Source organism: Panulirus ornatus, chromosome 62 (genome assembly GCF_036320965.1).
Source record: "Panulirus ornatus isolate Po-2019 chromosome 62, ASM3632096v1, whole genome shotgun sequence".
Classification (NCBI taxonomy): Eukaryota; Metazoa; Arthropoda; class Malacostraca; order Decapoda; family Palinuridae; genus Panulirus; species Panulirus ornatus.
In genome coordinates, this window is record NC_092285.1 from 12,028,203 (window position 1) to 12,054,114 (window position 25,912).

At 37.7% G+C, this 25,912-nt stretch overlaps 1 protein-coding gene across 2 annotated transcripts; it reads left to right on the plus strand.

Moving 5' to 3' along the window:
• Window positions 1-831: 831 nt before the first annotated feature.
• On the plus strand, window positions 832-23,930 carry LOC139745761 (2-phosphoxylose phosphatase 1). 2 transcript variants are annotated; one of them, XM_071656289.1, is made up of 5 exons: window positions 832-1,077; window positions 2,857-2,982; window positions 7,121-7,276; window positions 9,491-9,655; window positions 11,931-23,930. In XM_071656289.1, the coding sequence occupies exons 3-5, from the start codon at window positions 7,198-7,200 to the stop codon at window positions 13,166-13,168; spliced, it is 1,482 nt and encodes a 493-aa protein (XP_071512390.1). In that variant the 5' UTR covers window positions 832-1,077; window positions 2,857-2,982; window positions 7,121-7,197; the 3' UTR covers window positions 13,169-23,930. The 2 variants fall into 2 exon arrangements, with proteins under 2 accessions (XP_071512390.1, XP_071512391.1); XM_071656290.1 differs by lacking the exon at window positions 2,857-2,982.
• Window positions 23,931-25,912: the final 1,982 nt, after the last annotated feature.

Below are 25,912 nucleotides of genomic sequence, written 5' to 3' on the forward strand. Positions count from 1 at the left end.
ATTAGCACCGTTACCACCCATATCAAGTGATGGAGCGCACCATTAACACCCGTAGTAGGCGATCAGTCTAGCTGCATTTAATACCCATAGCTAGTGACGAGTGTAGCCCCATTAACACCCATAGCAAGTAATAGTAACACTTTTAGCACTCATAGCAGCTGGTATAGCCCCTATAGAAGCTGGTATGGGTAGTGAGGCCAGCAACCATAGCAGTTCGTGTGAGGCTGAGATCAGCACCATTAGTACCCATAACAGCAGGTGTCAGTAGGGACCAGCACCAAGCCCTTACATCTACTGATTTGGGTAGAGACCAGCACCATGTCATCATATCTGGTGTAGGTAAAGACCAGCAGCAAGCCCTTACATCTACTGATTTGGGTAGAGACCAGCACCATGTCATCATATCTGGTGTAGGTAAAGACCAGCAGCAAGCCATAACATGTGTGGGTAGAGACCAGCACCAGTCCCTCACATCTGCATGTGGGTAAAGACCAGCACCAAGCTCTTACATCTGCTGGTGTGGGTGGAGGCCAGCACCAGTCCCTCACATCTGGTGTGGATAGAAACCGCCACCAAGCCCTCACATCTGCTGGTGTGGGTAGAAACCACCACCAAGCCCTCATAGAAACATCATTTTTATGGACCAAATCCACCTAGTTCGACGGTTTGCATACATTAACGATGAGAATTGTTTAAATTCAGACATTTCCAAAAAACCACTTCCGTTTATAAGATTCTTTTATATATTGACTAATTATTTCCATATGAATTATGCAACAAGAGGATATTTAAGAGGAACCTGGTCGGTGTTCATATTTGGCGCGGGTCTCATATTACGGCGGTGGGTTGGAAAGCTTGTCCTAATTATACTTCCGATTCTATTTGACTACACCATAGTATTATGATATTGAAGGTGGCATGTGTTAATAGGTGGAACTTCTGACCTAGCAAATGTTTAAGTGAAATTTCCATAGTTACCGTGACGGTAAGACAACCTGGATGTAACAATTCAAAATGTCAACATAACTAATCGAAACAGACGACAATTTATTCGATATTTATAAGGGTGTCCTGGCGGTGAGTCCACTCTCGTATGTATATACATTTACCTAGTGACATACTGTTACGGGCTGACTGGTATTCCTGGCAAGGACATTGTTTGTCCTTGTGACACTAATATTAGTCTTGGTGTCCAGCTGCGGCTCCCAAGTTATAATTCATATGGTATGTCCTATTGTCATATTGTTTGTTGTTAATACTTCTGTCCTTTCAAAGTTCAGATCTGGATCGTGTGTTAGTGTGGACTGATTGGTTGAGGTAATGATATAACAAGAGACAAGTGAGGATATACTCAGGGCAACGGGAGGATGTTGACAGTGATGGGTGGACACAAATGCCAAGGTTAACTTGTAGCTTCTATATTGGAATGCAGAGTTGCTACCCCCCAGGGCTGTACAGCTTGCCACCCCCACTACACTTGCTGCTCACATACACTCACACAGCACACATACACTGCAGCAACAGACTTCTTCATAGTAGCTTCTCCGTCAGGATAATAGTGACCTTCGAGTTGTGATCAAGCTATATACTTTTTTGAAGTAATGTCTTCTTGATAGTGAAGTATTATAGTGCTTTTAGTAAATGGCAACTGTCTTACCGTCTTCCATCACCTCAGCTAGTTCTTTTTGACTGGTCTTGTATTTAAAGTGTTTTTATGTTCGTGATTTTAGACTGTGTACTCAAGTGCATTTGTTTATGTGAGGATTGTGTTCATATTACAAGTAGTGATTCTTTGCCTGTAGCAAACACAGATGTTTATGTACGTTGATCTTGACAGTTATATTGGTCATACCTAAGAATAAAGGAACAGAGCTTTACCATATGAAGTCAAAGATAATGTGACTCTATGTTGAATTTTGTGGATAGCTCTATGTTAAGAATTTAATGTTTTTTTTTACAAATTCATAGACAGGAACTTGATACATGGAAAACAAACTTGTTAGAATATTATGTTGCACGATCTTGCAAGATCTGTGGTGGAAGTTTACAGTGTGATGTAATAGCTTGGTGCTTCCTGTACTGAAGGAGTCGGTAATGGTATTCTTAGGATGGAGTATTTTAGATATAATTTCCACTCGAGGAAATACTTCTTTATTCTATAAGATATTGATTAAGTAAGCTGGTGTGCCCCATCACCAACAGGAGTATCTTCACTTGAAACTGCACAGTTGCTATGCCACTGAAATATGTTTTTTCATGCAAGCACAGACTTATTAGCCTGATAACATCCCAGATTTTCCTACTTCTTTTACATTGCTAAACGTTTGGCACAACTTTCTTATTTATTATTCTTGTTCTTTTTTTGAGAAAATGCACATGATTTTGATTTTACATGATTAGTAAAGAAAGTACATGTATTACTGACATGTCTACTAAGGTTTACCGTAATACAGTGATTTCTTCATTTGGTAGTAGTTGGCTGGAGCATTAGGTAGAAGTATCAGGAGGAAAAATAGTTTGGATCCTCTTCAGATGCTGCGCTAGAGTTGTCCTCTGCCAGTAGCCTGTTAAGGGTGAGGTGTGAAAGCTAAGAAGCAGCATTGGAGTTCACCAACTGTGGAGACTCTTTTGCCGTGGCCACATCCTTGAAGGGAGTTCCTAGAGGGAACAGGCATTAAAGAGAGAGATAAATAGATAGGGAGAAAATGTTTTACTCCCCATACACTCATTGGCTGCATTCTACAAAATTTAGATTTGCAAAAGTCAATAATTAATTCATGAACATTTTTTAGTGATTATTAAACCCTTTAAGAGGTATTAGATGAGATCTTACTTATCTATCCTTGTTTATGCCAGAAACTCATGCCACTGTAGAGTAAGATGGTTCCTGCTGCCAGCTCTACTCTAAACACCACCCACAGAATGCTCTACACTCTCATCCATACTGACACTCCTACTTTTTCTGAAAAAGAATTTCCTCAGGTAAGAAATATAGAAAATATACATACCAGTCATTGTCATGATTTTACAAGCATTACTTATCTTAATACTGAATAGTAGGCAATTTAGCCTCAGTATATACGGGTAGAAAAAACAGCTGTAAGTATTATCTTGTACCATGTTTATTTAGAAATTTGAGTCCCATCCCATTTTGACTTTAAGTAAAACTGTCATGGAATTATTGTAAAGAGATTTAACTGAGGGGAACCTGCAACCTAGGGATCCTCTTTTGATTAAAGCTGTGCCTCATTTTTTGTATAAATCATAGTTATGTCTCAAACTTTTCTTATCACTACAAAGGACAGGCATTCACCAAAACTTTCAACAGCCGAAATTCTACTTTTCCCTATCTTTTCCAATGTCATCAATCTGTCGCTAATTCTCCATCTGATAAAGCTGCTCTTTTTGTTACCTTATTTTCCTGTAACACACATTTGAATGATTTGGCTTCTAACCCTCCACCCCCGTATTCTCTCTGAACCTATACCATCCATATTCTTCTTGTGCAAGAACTTGCAAGTACTTTCCCAGCTCCAGTTTGACTAAGCATATGGCTCAGATGACACTTTTCTTCAGGTCACAAAAGAAGTGTGCCTTTGAGGTAGCTTCAGTCCATGCTTACCCATTACTCCTGTGTCTAAAAGCCCAGATTTTTCCATCTTTTTTTGAAGTATTCCTTGGTACATCTCATTCCAAAGAAGGGAAACTACTCTACCCCTTCCAACTACTGCCCCTTTGCTCTTATTTCTACCTCCAAGGGCTTTGAAATTCCCCTTAAATCTCATTTTCTCAAAGCTGTATGACCCCTTCTTTCTGATCACCAGTAGAGATTTCACTGTGCTAGGTCAAATAGTGATCTCTTATATGACTCACCTCAGATTCTCTTCTCTCAGGGATTTTGTTGAAGCTTTTTTCATATTCTTCAACATTTCAAAGTATTTGACAAGTCTTTGCTTTTTAAACTCCCCTCCTTTGGTTTTTCTGCATCTTTATATTTCCTAGTAAATAGTTTCCTCTCTGGCTGTTCCAAGGCTTTAGTCGATAGAGTGACTTCCTCCTCCCATCCTATCAACAGTGATGTTACTCAGGATTCTTTCCTATGGCTTACTCTCTTTCTTCTAGCAATAAATAAGCTTTCTCTCATAACTGCAAGCACTCTTATACTGATGATTCCACTTTATGTACTTCATCTCACTTTTCATTCCTTCCTTCTAGTACTTGTACTCCTCATACTGATTCATCCCCTATCTCAATTCAAATCTGTGCAGCATCTCAGAATGGGTAAGCAGTAACCATGATTGATTTGATAGTGCTAAAATGCAATTTCTCTGTATACCTGTATCTAAGGTTCATTCTTGTCCTTCTGTTCACTTTCATAGCAGTATAATTCGACCCTGTAATAACGTAAACATGTTGAGCACAACCATATTCTCCACACTGTCATGGGAACCTCCCACACTTTGCTCTATCATATCTGGCTTCCTCTCTGGCCAATCTGTCTTTGTGGTTGTTGATGGATTAGCCTCCCCCACTTTTTCCATCTGTAACGTTGTCTCTCAAGGTTCAGACTTGGACAAAATATCTTAGTGGGGGTAAATGAAATTTAATTAAGTTTAATGCCTCCAGGACCCAGTTTCTATCCATTTCTCTATTGAAAACTCCTCAACTCTCATCTCTCCTTTGATGGTTCTGTAGTTCCACTTGACTCCGTGAATGCACTTGGTATTACCATAACACTTACTTTTTCTCGGAAACTCCACACTATGGAAATAGCTAGGTCTGCTTCTAAGAAACTAGAAGCCTTGTGTAGATGTCAAAATTTCTTTCTTTCTTAACAGTTGCTCTGTGTATATAAAGAATTGATTCATCCATGTCTGGAGTACTGCTCTCAAATCTAAGGTTCTTCCTCTGTATCCTTACATGAGAGAGTTGAGTTGAAAGTGATTCGACTCATAAACTCTCCCAGGCTAACTTTAAAACTTAACCCTCTTGCCTTATGCCACAATTTACATCACTTTCCCTTTTCTGTAGATATTACTTTGTTTTTGCTCCTGAGAGGTGGCTGCTTGTGCCCCCACCACCAGCTAGACCATGCAAGACTCTGTTAGCTGCTGCGTCGTATGATTACTGTGTGTCCATTAGCAACTCAGGGGCAGCCTACTTTGATAACTGTTTCTTTCCCTACACCTTGAAGCTGTGGAACTTTACCTTATCATGTCTTTCCAAATAACTATGACCTAGCATATTCTAAAAGACAGGTTTTTCACTTCCTGTAAAATTTGTAAATACTTTGCCTTGTCTCATCTTTTTCCTTTTCATAATCCTGTCTATATTTCAGTTAAGGCCTGGCCTTGATATGATTTTTTGTCTGTGACTGGAGCGGGGAACAGTGAGGTGGCAACAGGAAAACAGACAAAAAAGGCCACATTTTTTTACACTGTCTCTTGCTGTCAAGTGAAATGTACCAAAACCACAGCTTCTTATCTACATCCAGGCCCCACAGACCTTTCTATGGTTTACCCCAGACACTTCACATGCCCTAGGTTCAGTCCACTGACAGCAAGTTGACCCCGATATACCACATCGTTTCAATTCACTCTATTCCTTGCACGCCTCTCACCCCCCTGTATGTTCAGGCCCTGATTGCTCAAAATCTTTTTCACTCCATCCTTCCACCTCCAATTTGGTCTCCCGCTTCTCCGTGGTGTAAGTTGGTTGATTGAATATGAAACGATAGCTAGAAGAGAGGTGTGATGCTAAGAGGAGTATTTAAGAGAGAACTGAGGAGGATGTGCTGAAATGGTTTGTTTATATGGAGAGGATAATTAAGAAAGTATACATTTCAGAAGTGGAAGGAACAAGAAAAAGGGTGAAACTAAGGGGAAGGTGGGGGGGATGGAGTGAAAAATGCTCATGAAAGGTGAGGGCCTGAACATGCAGGAGGGTGCCAGGCAAACAAGGGATACAACAGATTGGAGTGATGTGGTTTACTTGGGATGCTGTGTTGTCAATAGGCTAGACCAGCACATATGTGATCGGGGAAATCATGGAAAGGTCTGTGAGTTCTGGTTGTGGATATGGAGCTCTGGTTTTGGTGCATTATACATGACAGTTATAGAGTGTATGAGAGCAAACAAAGCCATCTCTTCATCTGATCCTGCTGCTTCCTCACTGATGTGGGAAATAGCAAACATGAATGAAAAAATAATACCATTCTAACATGGTTTTTTTTACACAAAACTCTATTTTGAATAATCATCATATACATAATGATACTAATAATTTTCACATTAGAAATATATGACTGTACTACTGCCATAATTGTGCCTTTATTCTAAATCTGAGTATATCTTTAGTTGATGTATTACTTAGAGAGAGAAAGTGGAAGCTTGCATAATATACACCTTTTATGATGATTTATATGGGAGATTGACATTTTTTCCTGTTATGGCAGGAGAATGCTGGTGGGTGCTATGGATAATTGATGGAATCAAACTCGCATGACTTTATGCTTAACTCTAACTTTCCCTGCAGTAAGCTCTTTGCACTAACCATGTCTAATGGCAAAATCATGTCATTGGTATTTAGATTTTAAGAAATTGGGCTCCACAAGTGTAGCACTCTATATCCTTATATTTTACACTTGGGTATCTAATAAAAAGATAATGACGAACAATGTTAAGCATCTATGTTGGACCAGATGAAGTACTATCCTAACTGAATAATTTTCCAAATATCTCACACTTTCACAGAACTACATTTATTGAGGCTATTCTAAAAAGAGGTAACCACTGATGAGATTTATTAGAATCAATGAGCCATGATTTTTATCCCTGTTGATAACTAGATTATATTTACCATAATGACAGCTCTGTTTATTTATGCCTGTTGATAACAATTGTACTTACCACACTGACAACCCTGCTTATCCCTGTTGATAACAATTGTATTTACTGTAATGACAACCCTGCTAAGTAGTTCAGAAGCTCACTGAAAACACTGTTAAACAGTTTTTGTTTTTTAAAGAACACATCCTCAGGTTACTTTTTTAAAAGCATATGAAGTGTAGTGTACTAATTTGTTAAAATCATCTTTCTAATTCGATTTTTATTTTTTCAAGGTTTACTAGGAGAGTTCCTAAAAATCCTGTCTAGACTTGCATCTTCTGATAAAAGTGATTGGCACACTGGATACAGCATGAGGTGGCACAAGAAATTCAAAGTACTTCGTTGTTACATTCCCATTCTGGGTTGGCTAGGAATAGTACTACTCTTCTGTAAGTATTATATTATAAAATAGTCATTGTCTTCATACCACTCATCTATTTTTCATGCACTATACTCATTGATAGTATTAGTAATGTGTTGGAAAAAGAAAACAAAGAAATATCACCACAAATTTATATAGTATTATTACAGGTAAAAGTACATGAATTGTTGTTTAGTCCAGACACAGATGCTACCTCAGAAAGGTTATGGAGAACTTGCTCCTCTTGGTTGGGTCCTTCAGATTAAAAAACTCTTGTTATTCAGTAAGAAATTCTACCTCTTTTAAAAGTTAGCATATGTATTCTGAAGAAAGTGATAAGGCAGAGTTAAGAACTTCAGATTTGAAAATAGATTGTATAAGGCATTGTGAGTCATCACTTCATGGTTGCAATGAGAGAAAATTTCATCCCATGCTTGCATGATAATTCCTTGTGATTAAAATATCATTCCATGATTGCATGATTATCTCATTAATTTTCTCGTTTCATGATAATTCCTAGTAATGATTGAAATTATTATTCAATGGTTGCATGACGATTCCTAGTGATGATTGAAAATAAAGGGTATCAAGGTTGATTAACAATTAGATACAGTACTGATTATAAGGACAGTGCTGACTGCTGAGCAGAATTCTTTTAATCAGATATAGCTGATTTATTCAGATAATTGTTAATATTGTAAGGATTCACTGAATATCAGGGATGTATAGTATGCAAGGATATTTATCACTGAATAACTGGTCCCCCTCCCTCCCTTCCGAAATCCTAAAATTCTACCTTGGGGGGAATACCCCCCTGGTTGAGAACCCCTGATTTAACCCATTGTATGCGACAAAGTATAATAAAAAATATATAAAAAAAAAAAGAAAATTGGATGGTAGTGAGCATAGTTAATATTTGAAAAGTGTGGCATTAAGGAATTGAATGTTATAAGAAATGAACAAATTCAAAGAGATTTTATGGTTGCAAAGTATCATTTGGTGACATGAATAGTAGTATGCATAGTGTATATGTCAGTATGGTATGATTATGTTAAGGAAATGGAGTGGAAGAATTATTTTAAAAGTGGATATCTGAATGAGGGTAGTAAGAAAATATGCAGGGAGAGACCAAGAATTAGGTGACTCATGTTATGAAAATATAGGAATGTATAGATTGAGGTAAAAGTAGTTGGTAGGCAGTAAATGAATATGAAAGTAAATTACCAGTACTACCTGTCCAAGTATAAAGAGGGTTAGTGATAGCTGCGTTGTGAGCTAGCACTTCTCTGGTTGTCAAGTTGCACACCTCTGACCCAGGAGCTGGCTTTTTCTTTCTACCGTACTCACACATGGACTACTAGCATTCTGTCCACAAGTATACAATCTCTCTTTGTTACACATAACGCTTGACAACTCTTACCTCACACAACTCACTCTTTGTTACTCCACATTTTCCTGCAGCAAGCACTATACGTTAGTCCTGCCTTTTAGCAAAATGGAAGGAACAATAGATAGTAGAAGTAGGCAAGAACATTAGATAGACATATTAGGTAGAAGAAGTTGGTAGGAACATTAGGCAGGAGCCTTAGGTAGAAGTAGCCAGTAGGATCATTGAACATGAGCTTGTGTAAACACTGCACTAGAGTTACCCTTTGCCAGTGGCCTGTTAAAAGGTGAGGCACTAAAAGCTAAGAAGCAGCACTGGAGTTCACTAATTAAGAAAACTCTGTTGTTGTAGCCACCACTTTGAGGGAGTTCCAGGAGGGAACAGGCATTAGAGATATAGGTACATAGATATCTTAGACAGAGAGTCTTCTGCTTAGTCTTGGGATATAGCATATTAGATTTCAATATATAGATTTTTTTTATACCTGTACATCATTTCCCACATTAGCGAGGTAATACTAGGAACAGATGAAGAAAATTCCTTATTTGCGTAAATCCTTTCTCTAGCCATCATGTGTGATGCACTAAAGCCATCGCCCTCTTTACACACCCATGCCCTGTGGACTTCTCCTTGGTTTCCCCTATCTGCTTCATAGATATATATAGTGATATATTGCTACTTTCCTAGTCATATTGGAGAGTGGAGGCAGACTAGTTACCTTCTTCCTCCTCTTTAAGTGAACTGTGGGACTCAGAGTTGTTAGATGGAGATTCTCCAGAAGCCAGTGTTGAGTCTTGGGATATGGCATGTTAGATTTCAATTCATTGATGTATATGATAATATTGTTTCTTTCAGTGTCCTATTGGAGAGTGGACACAGACTCTGGTCACCCTCCTCCTCCCCTTAAAGTGAACAATGGAGCTCAGCCTGTTTCGGGTTCGCTACAGCAGGATAAACCTCGCAGTAAGAAGTTGCGACATCAGTGTAATCCACCAGACCGCATACAGAGGCACCAGGAAGGTTAGCATATTACTATATTGGAGGTGGACGGATGAAGTGAACAAGATTTTGAGTGATCAGGGCCTGAACATGAAGGAGGATGAAAGGCAAGAACGGGATAGAGTGAATTGGAACGTTGTGGTATACTGGGGTCAGCTTGCTGTTGTTGACTGAACAAGGGTGTGTGTGAAGTGTTCAGGGTAAACCATAGAAAGGTCTCTTTAGCCTGGATGTGTTATAGGTTATAGTTATTGGGAAAGACTTGAGAAAGTAGAGAGTTCCAAAGCTTCGAGGTGTAGGAAAAGAAACAAATATCAAAACAGCCCACCCTTGAGTTGCTAGTGACCACACAGTGATCATGTGATGCAGCAGCTAGCCGAGTATTGCATGGTCTAGTTATGAGTAGGGACATACAAGCAGCCAGCTCTTGGGAGCAAAACCCAAAGTATTTCCTGTGAAAAGGGAAAATAATCAAAATTGTGTTGCAGGGCAAGAGGGTCAAGTTTGGAAGTTATCCTGGAAAACTTTGTAAGTTGGACTGCTTTCAACTCAACTTTTTTCTTACAGTAAGGATGCAAAGATTGAATCACCCAGATGTGAGAGCAGTATTCAATGCATGGACAAATCAATCCTTTGTATGAAAGGAGCAACTGTTCAGAAGTAAAGAAGTTTTGACAACTAAGCAAGTTTTCTAGAGGCAGGCTTAGCTATTCCTGTAATGTGGGGTTTCCAAGAAAGCATGGTTGTTACAGTAATACTAAGTATGTTCATTGAGTCAAGAAGTGGAATTACAGAATCAGCAAAGGCGAGATGAGAGTTGTGAAAAGATTTTGATAGAGAGATGGGTGAAAAACGGGGCTTGGAGGTATTAAACTTAACTAGATTTCGTCTACCCCACTGAGATATCTTGTCCAAGTTTGAGTTTAGAGGAAGCTATGTCAAGACGAAATGCAGATTGAATGAAAGAAGGAGCAGAATTGAATGATGTGGATGAATGCAGTGAATGAGTGTATTTGATTATTTGTGGAAGACAGGAAATAATTGAAGAAAAGGAGGAAAAGTGTAGGGGACACAACAGAACCTTGAGGGACACTTCTGTTGATGGGAGAACGGGGGTTGGCTGATCCATCCACAACCACAGAGTGTGATTGGCCAGAGAGGAAGCTAGATATTAAGAAGCAAATTGAGGGAGGGAAGCCAAAAGAGGGGAGCTTAGTGATGAGGCCCTCATGCTACACCCTGTCAAAAGCTTTGGATATGTCAAGGGCAACTACACATGACTCCCTAAATTCTTTTAGGGATCATGACCAAAGATAAGTAAGATCAGAAAGAATATTACCTGTGGATCCTGCCTAATGGAAGCCACACTGGTGGTCAGAGAGCAGACTGTGAGTTTCGAGGTATCTTAGGATATGTGAAATGAGGAGGGATTCAAAGACTTTGGATATGGTAGATGACATAGCAATAGGAGGCGTCAAAACTATTCACCGTTTTTAGGGATGGGATGTACCAGTGTATGCTTCCAAGGAGAAGGAAAAATTTTTGTTTTTAAACATAAATGAAGCAAATAAACAAGCACAGGTAAAAGTTCAGAGGCACACTCTTTCAGTTCATGGGATGGATGCCATCAGGACCATAAGCCTTTCTTGTGTCCAGAGAGGGAAGTGCTTTTCAGAGTCTGAAAAGGAATTACAGGAAGGGGCATAGGATTAGTAAGAGGAGCATCAGAGGGTGAAGTTAGAGGAGAAACAGGAACCAGAGGGAGTTGCTTTGTCTATGAGAGACACAGCTACAGTACCATCAGAATGGAAAAGTGAAGGAAAGGTAGAGCAACAGAAGTCATTAGAAATGCACTTAGCTAGACTAGAAAGACTTATCAGTGGATGATGAGGAAAGCTTATCACACTTCCTTTGAATAAAGGAACACTTTACATGACAGATGACATGCGTGCAATGATTACGGGAAGTGATAAAAGCTGAATGGGAGCCAGAGGAAGGAGTGTTTTTCCAAGCCCGATATGCCTGATCCCTTGCCTAAGTTTCCTCAGAACAGGAACAGTTGAACCATGGACTGGAAAAAGAGGTCATCTTGGAGTAAGAGGGGATCACTGCTTATGTATATATCCTTATGTACCATTGGTGAAAAAACAGGTTAGACTATGGTATTTGTATATAATGAATTTTAAGTATGCAGTAATCTGATGATCCCAACCTCTTTATTTTCAGATGTTGTTATTTATATATAATCGAATTTAAGTATGTGGTATTTTCATGATCCCAACCTTTTTATTTTCAGGTGTCTTGCCTGCGCAGTATGAACTTCATGGAGTGGTGATTCTCCTTCGTCATGGTGACAGAGGACCCCTTTTGCATGTGAGGAATCTTTCAAGTATAAATTGTGGTCATAAGAGCTATGGCACTCAAGTTTACAAGAAGTATGTCAGTGATGTCCTCAATGTCTCCAAAACCAACTCATACATTAATTTTGTTGGCCCATTTATGAAATATCCATTGCTCCCATTACCATCAAAGTGTAATATTGGCCATCTTACTCCACAGGGTGTTCTTCAGCATTTACAGCTTGGAAAGGTTTTGAAAGAGATATATATTAATGAGTTTAATCTTTTAGCTCACAAACAAGAGTTAGATGACATAGTTGTTTACAGCACAAAATACCGACGCACATTCCAGAGTGTTCTTGCATTTTTATATTCATTCCTGCAAGGTTTTAATATTTCTAAAATTAGATTGCGAGAAGGAAAAGGAGTTAGCTTTTGTGAGAATGATTGTCGCTGTGAGAAGACTGATTATTTTGATCAAAAGTATGACCAGGAACGCAAGGATTACCGTAAATCACATCCAGGTGTAATCGATCTTGTTCGTAGAATCAACCCTTTAATTAAAGCAAGCCCATCAGCTGAAGATATTGTAAATCCTTTGGTAATGCGAGATGCACTTCTTACATATGTTTGCCATGGTGCTGCCTTACCTTGTAATGGTGGAAGGTGTGTTAAGGTGGAAGATGTAACCAGTCTGATATCATATGAAGAATGGGAAGGGAAGCAAAAGCGTACATCATCACAGCGTAAAGCTGCAAAATTAAGATCATATGGGTTGTTAAAAAATATTGTGGCAGCCATGGATGGAATGATTGGAGATGCTAAACCTCGTGTGGTAATTTACTCAGGTCATGACAAAACTCTAAAGTATTTATTGGATAGTCTTGCTATTCCCAATTACCAGCTTCCATACTATGCCTCCCGTTTGATATTAGAACTCTACCGGAACTCATCAGTTGCACAAAACCCAGATTATCGTACAAGCTACTTTTTCCGTGTTGTGTACAATGGAAAGGACATTACAAAGTCAGTTCCATTTTGTGATAGTATCACAATAAAACAACTCAAATCAGGTAGTGTGAAGCGAGGAACTATAAGTCTGTGTAGCGTCAGCAAGTTGGAAACCTACATCAGACCAGAACTATACTTCAAGGAATTCAATGCTGCTTCATTCCGGGATGCTTGCCGTAAATGATTTGCAAATCATGCACCCAAATTTTAATAATTTGACATTCCCTGAAAACAATTCTAGTCATAACTTCTAGTCTCTGATTTTGTTAGAATATTTATATGACTGATGATGGTTTTATCAGTATTATAGTAGGTTTAGATTTATATTTAAAACATTTCAAGATTTTGATGACTTTCAGTTTGTATACCAGGTGCCTCAATTTAATAGGTAATTATTATATGTACAGTAATTATAAGTGATAAGTTACTTGTAAAATGAAAGTATTCTTTCCTATATTTATGATAAATAAGCACGATAATTATAAAATTCATGATGACTGATTAGATGACATTTATTTCATTTGATTATGTTTGAATCATATTGTTGAACCTCGCCAAGTAGCCTTCCTTATATAGTAAACTTAGCATAGTAAATCACCTAACTAAGATTGGTCCACTCCAAAGCCACATGTGTTTTTCTAATGTTATGTGGTTCATGAACTTTCAGAAATAGTAAACAGTGCCAACTATGGTATTAAAACCACCATATATATCTTTCTTTCATGCTATCAGCCATTTCCTGCGTTAGTGAGGTAGCGTTAAGAACGGAGGACTGGGCCCTTGAGGGACTATCCTCACCTGGCCCCCTTCTCTGTTCCTTCTTTGGGAAAAATATGAAAGAAAAAGCAAGAGGGGGGGAATTCCAGCCCCCCGCTTTTCCAGCATTTGTGACATAATGCCAGGAACAAACTAAGAAAGGCCACATTCTCTCATTTCCGTTCTCTGGCTTTCATGCGTAATGCACCTTGGCCACAGCTCCCTATCTACAGCCATGATTTACCCCAGACACTTCACATGCCCTGGTTCAGTCAATTGACAGCATATTGACAACCAGTAAACCATGTCGTTCCAGTTGACTTTATCATGTCGTGTAATGCACTGAAACCACAGCTCCCTCTCCACATCCAGACCCCAGACATTTCACATGTCCTGGTTCAGTCTGTTGATGGCACGTTGGCCTCAATATACCACAACGTTCCAGTTCACTCTATTCTATGCACTTCTTTCACTCTCCTGCATGTTCAGGCCCCAATCGCTCAAAATCTTTTTCACTCCTATCTTCCATCTCCAGTTGGGTCTCTCTTCTCCCTGTTTGAATGGAAAAAATTGGAGGAAGTGAAATGTTTTAAGATACCGGGGAGTGGACTTAGCAGCAAATGAAACCATGGAAGCAGAAGTGTCATAGGGTGGGGGAGGCGGTGAAGGTTCTGGGAGCAATGAAGAATGTGTGGAAAAAGAGAACGTTATCTTGGAAAGCAAAAATGGGTATGTTCGAAGGAATAGTAGTCCCAACAATATTATATTGTTGTAAGGCATGTGTTATAGATAAGGTTGTATGAAGGATGGTGGATGTGTTGGAAATGAATTGTTTGAGGACAATATGTAGCTTGAGGTCCTTTGCTCAAGTGAGTAATGAAAGGGTAAGAGAGATGTGTGGTAATAAAAAGAAAGTGGCTGAGAGAGCAGAAGAGGATGTGTTGAAATGGTTTGGACATACGGACAGAATAAGCAAAGAAAGGTTAACAAAGAGGATGTATGTGTCAGAGGTGGACAGAACAAGAAGGAGCGGGGAACCAAATTAGAGGTGGAAGGATGGAGTGAAAAAAGATTTGGAGCAATCAGGGCCTGAACATCTAGAAGGGTGAAAGGCACACATGGAATAGAGTGAATTGGAACAGTGTGTTATATTGTGGTCAATGTGCCATCAATGGACTTAACTAAGGTAAGTGAAATGTCTGGGGTAAACCATGGGAGTCTGTGGGGCCTAGATGTGGCTAGAGAGATATATTTTCAGTGCATTACACATGACACATTACACATGACTGAGTGTGAGCGGATGTGGCTTTTCTTCATCCGTTCCTGGCACTACCTTGCTAACACGGAAAACGGCGATCAAATATGAAAAATTCTGTATGCTCACCATTTCCCTTCTGTTCAAGTGTCATTGCCTGTTTGAGATATTGTCCTAAATTTGAAATTGACGTAGCCCAGTGTCTAGATTATCACAAGCCTTAGTCATCAACACATGGCTGGCCTGAATACCAGTAGACTTTAGCCAAGTACATATTAGCTCCTGATTTTCTAGCAAGTAGAGATGTTTATTTATGTTACCTTTCCTGTTGTACGAGGTTCTCCGTATTCTGTATAAAGAATTGTTGAACTTAATTACACAAAGTTCACTTCATCTGTGGAATGTCAGTTGCAAAATGCTCGACTTCTTATAGTTTTAGTGTGAAGCTTTTTAGTCTTGCATTAATGGCAGACACTCATGAATGGAGTTCAAGAGATCATGTTTTTAGAATCTGTGCTGGACTAAATATTTAGCTCAAATCCATTAATGCTAATTTTAAGAAATGTTCGTAGAATTATTCATTCCTGTGAGAACAGGTAAGAAAATAAGGAAAGCTCAATCCTCATACACGGCCATGTAAATTTGTGAGCTTTTATGGAAGCAACTGTCCGCTCATGGTTGAACACTAGTAGTTACCAAAAACTTTTAATTAGATACACCTTTTGCAACATTTCATAACTGCATCACTTGGTACTAGACAATAGTTACTTTTTAGATAAGAAAATTCTTTATACATCATATTGAGAAATAAAGGTTAGTTTATTACAATCAACACTGGTTTGGTTTCATCATGATTTGTTGTACTTTATTTTGTTTTACATTAAGTTATAGCATCAGCTCATAGTTTCATGTTTTTTTACATAATTTCTATTGGTTTTGAATTTGAACATTTCTCATTTAGAATATTTAAAAAAAAAAGGCTTGATTTAAACAATTTTACAGTTTTATTTGAATCATGAATGACATTTAAGAACTTGTTTTGATAGGTAGTAAGTCATTGGGAATATGTAAAACTCATGGGATTGTAAACACACTAATGCCTGCATAGTAAAGTCAGTGCCGTAATATTATAAGAGTGAAACCAGTTAGATGCTGTACTGAAGTCATGTAGATAATGAAGTAATGATATAGGATTATCTAACTAACAGGTCTAGGAAGGCCATAGTAGTGGAAGGATTTTGGATATCCTAAAGTCACAGGAAGTAGTGTGAAAGTGTCAGCAAGGAATAATTCACTTTGTGGGATGGGAGTAGGTCATGAGTAGTAATGAAAACATGGGATTAGAGAAGACATGAAGGTTAAAAGTTAAGAGTAGTGAGCTCATTGTGGTAGGAATGACTCAGGGATTAGTGAGGATAGTGAAGTTATGAGTTTTGAGGAAATAGGAAAAGTGATCATGAGGAATACCAAAATAGGAAATAGGAAAAGTGATCATGAGGAATACCAAAATAATGGGGTAAATGGAAATCATAAGAAGTAACAAAAATATGAGGTTGGTGAAATTTTTAAGATAAGTTAAGACAATGGGGGTGAGGGTATTAGGTTCAGGGATGCCATAGAGGAGAAGTGAAAGCTTACAGCTAATGAAAAAGTCATAGGACAGGGACGTTAAGATAACTAATAGAAATACAGAAATGGTGAAGTCAGTGAAGTAGTGAAAATAGTGAGAAATAAACATAAGAGGTTGTGTAGTTTTGTGAAGTATATGGAGATATAATGGATAGATCTGGAACATTAGTGAAAATCAGAGAATAGAAGTCTTATTTAAACATTGATGAAGATGTTAAAGTAGTGGGGTAGTAATAACAAGAAAGTCATACATATAGTTAAATCCTAGGGATAGTTTTAAGCTTTAATGTAAATTAGCCCCATGAGTTTGCCCAAGTAGTTTTAGTGAAATTTTTTTCCACCTCTTACTATAAAAACTTATTTATAGGTTGCCTTTGGGATCTCCTAAAGATTTGACTCTACTATGATTGCATTATATAGCTATGGCTTAATTTCCTTCAGTTGTCTGAGGTATATTTTACTTAAAGTCAGTGAGTTATAGAGTAAGAGCTACATTCATAGATCTAATTTGAAAATGTGGTGAATAATGAAAGGTGCATTGAACTCATTGCTTTGACTATTCCTCATTGTGCATTGAACTCATTGCTTTGACTATTCTTATTCATTGTTTCGTTTCACTGTTACTGGATGCTCATTTCACAAAGACTGGGAATCATAAATTTCACTACAGAGTGTATTATCCACTTTCAGTTAAGCTGCTCTTATAAACATATCATAATGCATTACTTGTACATTTAAGTGTAATTAAAGATTTACTGGAGATAAGAATCTCGGTTATTGTACACGCTAATATCACCAGATATTTGAATTTTCATTGATAAGCCCCATTTTCAAGATGCTAAGTTCTATCGTTATATACTTAACTGGTATTCTCTTGTAATGGGTTAGTATTTTCAAAGCTAGATTCAGATTTTTTTGTAGTACATGAAACCATTGAGGCAAACTAACTGTAGAAAATTTCCTTATTGAATCTCACATGAGCATCCAAACCTCTGTGAAGAAATGCTTGACTAAAAATGTTGCAGTGAAGGGTGAGGTATGCAATGGAGATACTTAGAGGTAAAAGTGAGATTAAACAATTTGCAAAATCCCTTGTTATTTTCATTCATGTATGTAACGTTGCATATGATCCACTCAATTAGTCAGTAGATCTCCAGTAACTAGAATAAATGTAAAGATTATTTTATTGGGTAGTACTTTTTTGATAGTTGAAATGTGGCTGAATGGACTTGTTCATAAAGCCCATTTATTCCAACCTTAACTTTTTTATAGTTATATATCTCAAATGTACATCTTGCTTTGATTTTTCAAGGTCACATTTTCGATATCATGCTGCTAGAAGTATGTTTAAACAGTATCTGAATCTATAGTAGAACTAACCACAAACACTCAGCACCTTCACATTGAAACAAAGATCTTTGCAATACAATCCAACCTCCTTATGCTAGGCACTCAGATCTTTGACAGTAGATCCTTCTAATCCAAACCCCTCCATAGCTTACCACCAGACCACAAACATAAAGAAAAAAAAAAAAAACTTACCCTTGCTTCACACTGAAGCAGCCTATACTTACAGATCTCTCACCCCCAACAGACACAACACTGACAGATCATTTGCACAAAATGACCCAGCAAGCACAAAACCACCCTCCCAACTCAGGCTTCATCACCATCCCACCAGACATACACTTATCTGAAAAAAATACTCCTTAGACATACATGAATCACACTTTCTCATCAGTACTTTGGACATCACCCATCCCTTCAATGTTACAAACTCTGATTCAACATGTCACAATATCCTTCATGCCCATGATGCAGCTACCACAATGAAGACATTGAACACTTTAGTGCCCAGTTGCCAGCACTCTCCCTACATAGACAGATACAACATTACTACACCTGTGGTCACCCTGGTGGAATTGACCACCTTCCTGAGCTCTGCAAGAACCATCGAAGATAGATTATATATCTTGATTCCAGTAATCACCTGTTTTTTCAGTACAGGGAGGGAGTTGCACACTCATGGGGTCCCCATCTCTTGAACATTTTTTGCTATCATGCTGCTTCTCCAGTTTATGTATGCTGCCTGTAGATATGCCAAGGAAGTTGCCACACACATGACAACTAACCCCCATACACAGTTGCCAAGAATCATCCATTTCTTTAGGAGGATAGAAACTTCTGGCCACTGGAGTGATATATTTTCTGCAAAATTTTTTATTAATGAGCTGGAGGTAGGGGGTTGTCCCAGCAGTATAGGAGATATGAAGTGGAAAGTATTGAGGGTGAGTGCTTATATCGGTTGATATGCCAAGGAATTTTGCTAGATGCATGATGACTAACCCTTAAATACATCTGCCAGTAATTCATCCATAACCTTGGTAGGAAAAAATAGCTTTAGTTATAGTGGTGAGCAGGAACATTGTGTTGGTAATACAGGAAGTATGAAAAGAAAATTGATAAGAGCAAGAGGTTTTGCCTCTGAACAATGTCATTCCACTGTTCTCTGATGAGGTTGTAGGAGCATCTGCTCTGTGCAGTTCCAAGTTCAAAAATCAATGGCCAGTTAGTCAGCATCTGCATTTAAATAAGTCTTTGTTGTACATGTGATATATTTCTGGTCATCTGCAGGAGCTAGCTTACAAGGTGCTTGAAGGGTCCACTCTACTAGTCATGTTATACTGCCTGTGACCCCTGGGGTCAACACTTATTCTGTTTCTTAGAATAATACTGACATAGCTAAGAATATGTAAGAAAATAATTTCTATATGATTATGGTGTTTGTTATTTTATGTAATGATTGGTGATTATTTTAGATTTGTACTTTTGGTGTGTGAAAGTAGACTGAGTTTTCGATATACCATGATTTATCATCTTCAGATAGTTATTTCATTTTGTTTATCAAATAGTTAATTTATTTTTTTCATCAACATGTTTACACAGTAATTACCATGTCTCATTTTCTTATCATGGAGTTTAGTTGCACAGATGTTGGCTGTCTATAACCTTTGCTGATTTGTAAACAGTTAAGCAAATAGTGAGACAAGCCCTATGTATCATGTAATGTACCTTAGAATGTGTTTTAGATGAGGTATGGACCTGGATCACAAAGCTCTTTCCACTTTATGTTGTTAAGGATGATATGACAAAGCACACATTTTTTTGATTATCATTGGTATTATGATTATTATTGTTTATAATCATTATATAATGATAGGAATACATAAAAAAAAAAAAGAGAATGCCTTGTGCAATATGGTATGTGGCAAGGCAGCTGCAGTGGATGATATTGCTGTTGATATTCATAAGAAAGGATGTGTTGGTTATTTGTTAGTTAGGATTTTCGTGAAGAACACTGTTGATCTTTTTTGATATTTTTTCAGGCATTAGTTTTTACTATTTGACATACTTTCTAAGGGATACTAATGCTAGACAGAGAAAAGAGACTTTCAGTGCTGAAAATTTAATACAAAAGGTCATTTAGGTACTTTTATGTTTTTGTGATTAATTACACCATATCTTTGTTACTTATATTTCCTTCTTTCATCCTTGTCATTTCCTACATTAGCAAGGTGATGCCTGGAACAGTTGAAGACACTTCATTTTCTCATATCCATTCTCTGTCATGTGCAATGCACTGAAACCACAGCCTCATGTACACAATCAGGCACAACAGGCCTTTCCATGGTTACCCCAGCTGTTTCACATTCCCTGGTTCAGTCCATTAACAGCAAGTCACCCCTGTACACCATATTGTTCCAGTTCACTTGATCCTGTGCACAACTTTCACCCTCCTGTATACTCAGGCCTTGACTGCACAAAGTATTTTTCACTCCATCTTTCCATCTACAGTTTGGTCTACCCTTTCTCCTTTTCCACTCCACTTCTGACTTATATCCTGTTTGTTAAACTCTCTTTGCTCATTCTCTCCATGTGTCCAAACCATGTTAGCACACCATCCTCTGCTATCCCAGCCACTTTGTTCCTACTACCACTGTGCCATGTGCTGAAACCTCAGCATCCTATCCACAACCAGGCTTCACAGACCTTTCCATGGTTTCCTGCAGCTTCTTCAAATACCTTGGTTCAGTTCATTGACAGCGCGTCATCCATTGTATACCACATCATTCCATTTCACTCAATTGTGCATACATGTTTCACTTTCCTGCATGTTTAAGTCCTGACCACTCAAAGTATTTATCACACAATCCTTCCATCTCCAGTTTGATCTACCCTTTCTCCTTTTCTCATGCACTTCTGCATGTGTCCTCTTGTCAGACTCTCCTAGCTCATTCTTTCCATATGTCAGCACACCCTCCTCTTCTCATCTCAATAGTACTTTTCTTATTACCACACATCTCTCTTACCTTTTTATGACTATTACGTCACTTCTCTCGTGCTTTTATGACTCACTCGATCAAATCACATCACACGAATATACTTTACGACTACAAACTATTCGGAAACTCTCATGATAAAGTAAATAAAGATAAGGACCTTGGAGTTGTCATTAGCAACAATCTGAATTACACTAAACAGTGTCAATGTCAAGTAGCAGGTGCAGGTAAAAAAGGCAACCAAATGTTAGATTTCATAGCCAGGAACATAGATTACAAGACACCAGAAACAATTCTAACACTTTAATTCTCTAGTAAGACCCATACCTTGAATATGCAGTCCAGTTTTTATTCCCCAAACTACAAAAAAAGACAAGGAAAAATTAACGCAAGTTCAATGATATGCGACAAAGTTTATCCCATTCCTTAGGAAGCTGGCATAATAAGAAAGGCTAAAACTTATACCTCTTTAGTTTAAACACTCACCTTTGACCCCTTTGCCTTTATATAATGGCACTGTACATGCATTCTGTCAATCCTTAGGCACATTACCATGACCCATACATACACTACTGACAGTCCTAGCTAAGCAATCAACAAATCAGTCACACCTTTCTGAAGAAATTCAACTGAAATACCAGTTCCAGTTTCAGTTACTGAAATTTTTATTATTTGAATGATTATGTTTCTATATGTAATATGTTTTTAAAGGAATATTAATGTCAAGTACTGAAAATCCAACTCTGTTGAAATAGGAAAATGAAAGGTCATTTAGTTACTTAACTTTTTGGAATCTAACTGACACTTTGGGAACCACCCTGAAATTTAAATACTCAGCAGAAACGACCAAATCTGTATTTGTATAGGTTTTCCCATGGAGACTGTATACATAATTATGTGAACTGATTCATTCTACCCTCAAATTGGAAGGTGCACTGTATATGTAAATATGCCTTAAATCACCAGCAGCCATAATTAGTACTGGAAAAAATCCATTTCAGTCTCTTTATAGAACATTTTTGGTAATTCGTGTAACCCTGTGGGTACCCTATCATTCTTGTATAGATGTCCTTTCCTTTAGCTATTTCAATTGAGTGATGCTTTTTATTGGTATGTAGAGATACCCTATGTCACAAACAGCTACATTTAGCAGTAGAAAAGAGTCCAAGAGCGTTAGTTACCCACACACCATGTTGGGAGATGGCATGACCTGTGAATGCATGCCAGATTTTAATGTCTTTGCAGCAACAAATACTGTATTATTTCACTCAGTAATTCCTATTAATTAATTAGACTAGATTTTTATCGAAATTTTTGATAAACTTGTCTTGGGGACACCACAAAATTATAAGAACTCATTCCTTTAAGAATTCACATAGGTTCCATGTACTTTAAGATCCTGTATAATATTGTACTGCTTTCCATCTTGTGACAGTCATACATCCTTATTGAAGGTGACTTTTCACTCTTAGTTTTACCACTTGTAAGCAGAGTCTGGGAACACCTAATCTATATTCCTCATGAAAATGAGTTGCATTTCTACCTCTGTCTGTGTTTCACAGAGAAAAATATCTCATTTTATAGATTTAAGACCAGATTCATCTTGCATTTTCTCCTTTACAGTTCACGTTTGTGATTTCACTAAATAGTAGCATTTACACCGTATTTCATTAAGATCCCCACAAATTTTGTTATAGTAAAAGAACACATTACATGCATCATTGTTTGAATATTTAGTGAATGTGAAGTTTAAAACTTTCACAACAGTGTGTAACATTGTACACTTAGATTTATGTATCACATGATATATATTTTAGAATTACTTATATGTTCACAATATGTATTGTTACTTTGGAATGATTTCAGCTCAGTATTTTAGATATGATTATATCTGGAGCACTGAAAGTTAGGTTAAGATATTTGGTGTATATGAGACAAGGTATTTGATGAAAATGTGAATGTGTTCCTGTATTTCTCTAGAATTTTATAAAAAGCTTGACATTTCTCCCCTTAAATTCAATGGAAAGAGCCTGGATAGTACTGTTACATTTGTTTGTCTTTATATTCATGATTTATATACTGTAATACTGATTACTACAATGAATCACTTCGAAGATGTTAGCATATAGCAAGACATTTAGAAAATTGTAAAGTATTGTAAAAAGCACAAATAATGTACACTGATATACACAAACCCACATGAGAATATAGTCATTGTAGGTTATTGTGCTATGAGCTACTACAATATGAGTTATAATTAGATGACAGGGTAACTTTAACTGCATGCATATTATCTTTAAATTATGATCATGCTACATGCGGATATTGCCATTCCTTGTTACTTGCATGGAAGGTAAATGCTTTGAATGTGCAACTCAGGAAGAGTCATCAATGATGCTGTAGACTATTAAATGTGAAACCCATCTGTAGAGAGATTAGAATAAGAGTGACATTTCAGTCACATATGAGTTCACAGGACAGCATTTTTTTTCTAATGCAGTTTCTGCTATAAATGTCTGATTCATATGAGTACCTGCACAGTAAAACTGTGGTTGTAAGCAATAGATCCATTGCTTTATATCTTTATTTCCTTAACATGAGTAAAACTGAGTAACTTTGGGTACATTACAGAATAAAATGTAATATTCCATTTTACAACTTTCTTTCAAAAATATTTTATTATATATTGGAAAGTTTCCCCAAAGGTATTAATTTTGCTGAATATCTGGCACATACAAGTGCTGTATCATTAACCATGTGTCTGTTTGTATCATTAAACAAACCTTATCTTCAGCTAGTTAAATCCATTAATTTTTTTTTTGTAGGAAAATGAAAGTATATTAGGTTTTATTTCTTTTCTATTTTGTCATATCAGTGTGTTTGTGGTTCATTAAAAAAAATAATGTATAATGATCTGAATGTGGAAGTGGAAGTGGATAATTTAAAGTAAAAGCATTATGATTATCTACTGCATTTTCAGCATCCTGATCACCATCTACTGTCAGTGACTTATTAACGAGCAGACATCACTGTAATTGTAAATTTACTGGCATTTATATTCATGCATTCCTGTATAAGATGTATTTCTCTGTCTTGAGTCCATCTCATGAGGGCTGAGAGAACACTTCAGGAAATATGGTTTGCACACATGCTGATAGCCACTATGGTATTTTTCAGGGTAGAATACTGCCCTTCTACCTCATGGAGAGTTAGGATGATACCAGTGACCCAGGTTATTCTTGGTGGCTGGGAATGGCATTGTCCACCCACCAACCTGCTGGGTACAAGCACACTTGAATGGTTCATTGCACTTCATAATTTCATAGCAAAAGTGTCATTGGCTAACTCCTAGCAATTTCATTCCATCAATTTATTTCTGTGGATTACTCCCTTTAGAAGATGGTTTAGTGTATTAGTATTTACAAGTCCTGTAAACATCTGTTGACATAATCTTTCCTTATCATTGTTTGGGAACTCATTAGTTTTCTCTCCCTTGATTTACATTTAATTTTATCGAAAGCCTTTTAACCAAGTAACTTTATTGATCTTCTTGTTTTTCTTTTTAAGTCTAATGATTAGTGATTTTGATGTAATATTTAAGATACTGGTCCCTCCCTTTCCCTATTGGACAGATTCCATCAAGGAGTCTAACTGGTTTTCTATGTCTTTTCCCATTTCCACTGGCCTTGGGGATATGAGGTAGTGTTTTTTTGGGGAGGATGTATTGATGTACTGTAAGAAGCAGAGCTAGATCAGACAGAAGCTGTCTTGCTGCCACACATCTTTTAAAATTAACAGGAATTGCCTTTCAAAGAATTTTTTAAGCTTTTTCAATAAAAGTCTCATTCAGGAAGTTGCCCTGTGTTGAAACTTAAGTTCTATGAGAACAAAATGACTTAGCAAAATATCCATTTTCTGTTACATAAGCAACATTTTTTCCAGGTTCTGTCTACCAGTGTCAGTACCCAACTGCATAAGGTAAGGTTAACTTTTGTTCCACAGCAGTAGGGGAGTGTGATGACACCATAGTTGTTTAATTTGTTTATGGATGGGGTGATGAATGTGAGAGTCTTCCACAATGGGGCAAGTATACAGTCGCATGAGAGGTCACGGGAAGTGAGTTAGCTGTTGTTTGCTGATGATTTAACACAAGTGGCAGATTCAAGTGAGAAACTGTGTAAGTTGCTGACTGAGTTTGGAAGAGCATGTGAAAGGAGAAAATTGAGAGTGAATTTGAATAAAAGCAAGGTTATTTGGTTCAGCAGGATTGAGGGACAATTTAAGTTGACGTGCAAGTTTGAATGGAGAGAGATTGGAGGAAGTGAAGTGTTTTAGAAATCTGGGAGTGGACACGGCAGAAAATGGAATCATTTAGACAGAGGTGAGTCATGGGGGTTCACATGCCCAGGTTCAGTCCATTAACAGCACATAGACCCCAGTATGCCACTTAATTCCAGTTCACTCTATTCTGGGCCCATGTTTAACCCTCCTTCATGTTCAGGCCACAATCACTTAAAATCTTTTTCACACCATTCTTCCATCTCCAGTTTGGTCTCCCCTTCCTCCTTGTTCCCTCCACTTCTGACACATATATCCTATTTGTCAACCTTTCCTCTCATTCTCTCCATATTTCCGAACCATTTCAGCACATCCTCTTTTGTTCTCTTAACCACTCTCTTTATTACCACACATCTCTCTTATCACTTACTCGATCAAACCACCTCACACCACCCTTAAACTCTTAAGCATTTCATTTCCAACACATCCACTGTCCTCCACACAACCCTATCGCCATGCCTCGCAGCCATATAATATTGTTGGGTCTACTATTCCTTCAAACATATCCAGCTTCTGCAGTTTCGCACGTGAATCCGCCGTCACTGCTGTATAATCAGCAAACAACAACTGACTCGCTTTTCTGGCCCTATCATATCGCACAGACTGCATA

Coding starts and splice junctions, on each gene's coding strand:
- LOC139745761 (XM_071656289.1), top strand. CDS start 7,198: ATGAGGTGGCACAAGAAATTCAAAGTACTTCGTTGTTACATTCCCATT. Junction 7,277..9,490: donor AGGAATAGTACTACTCTTCT/GTAAGTATTATA, acceptor TGTTTCTTTCAG/TGTCCTATTGGAGAGTGGAC. Junction 9,656..11,930: donor CATACAGAGGCACCAGGAAG/GTTAGCATATTA, acceptor TTTTATTTTCAG/GTGTCTTGCCTGCGCAGTAT.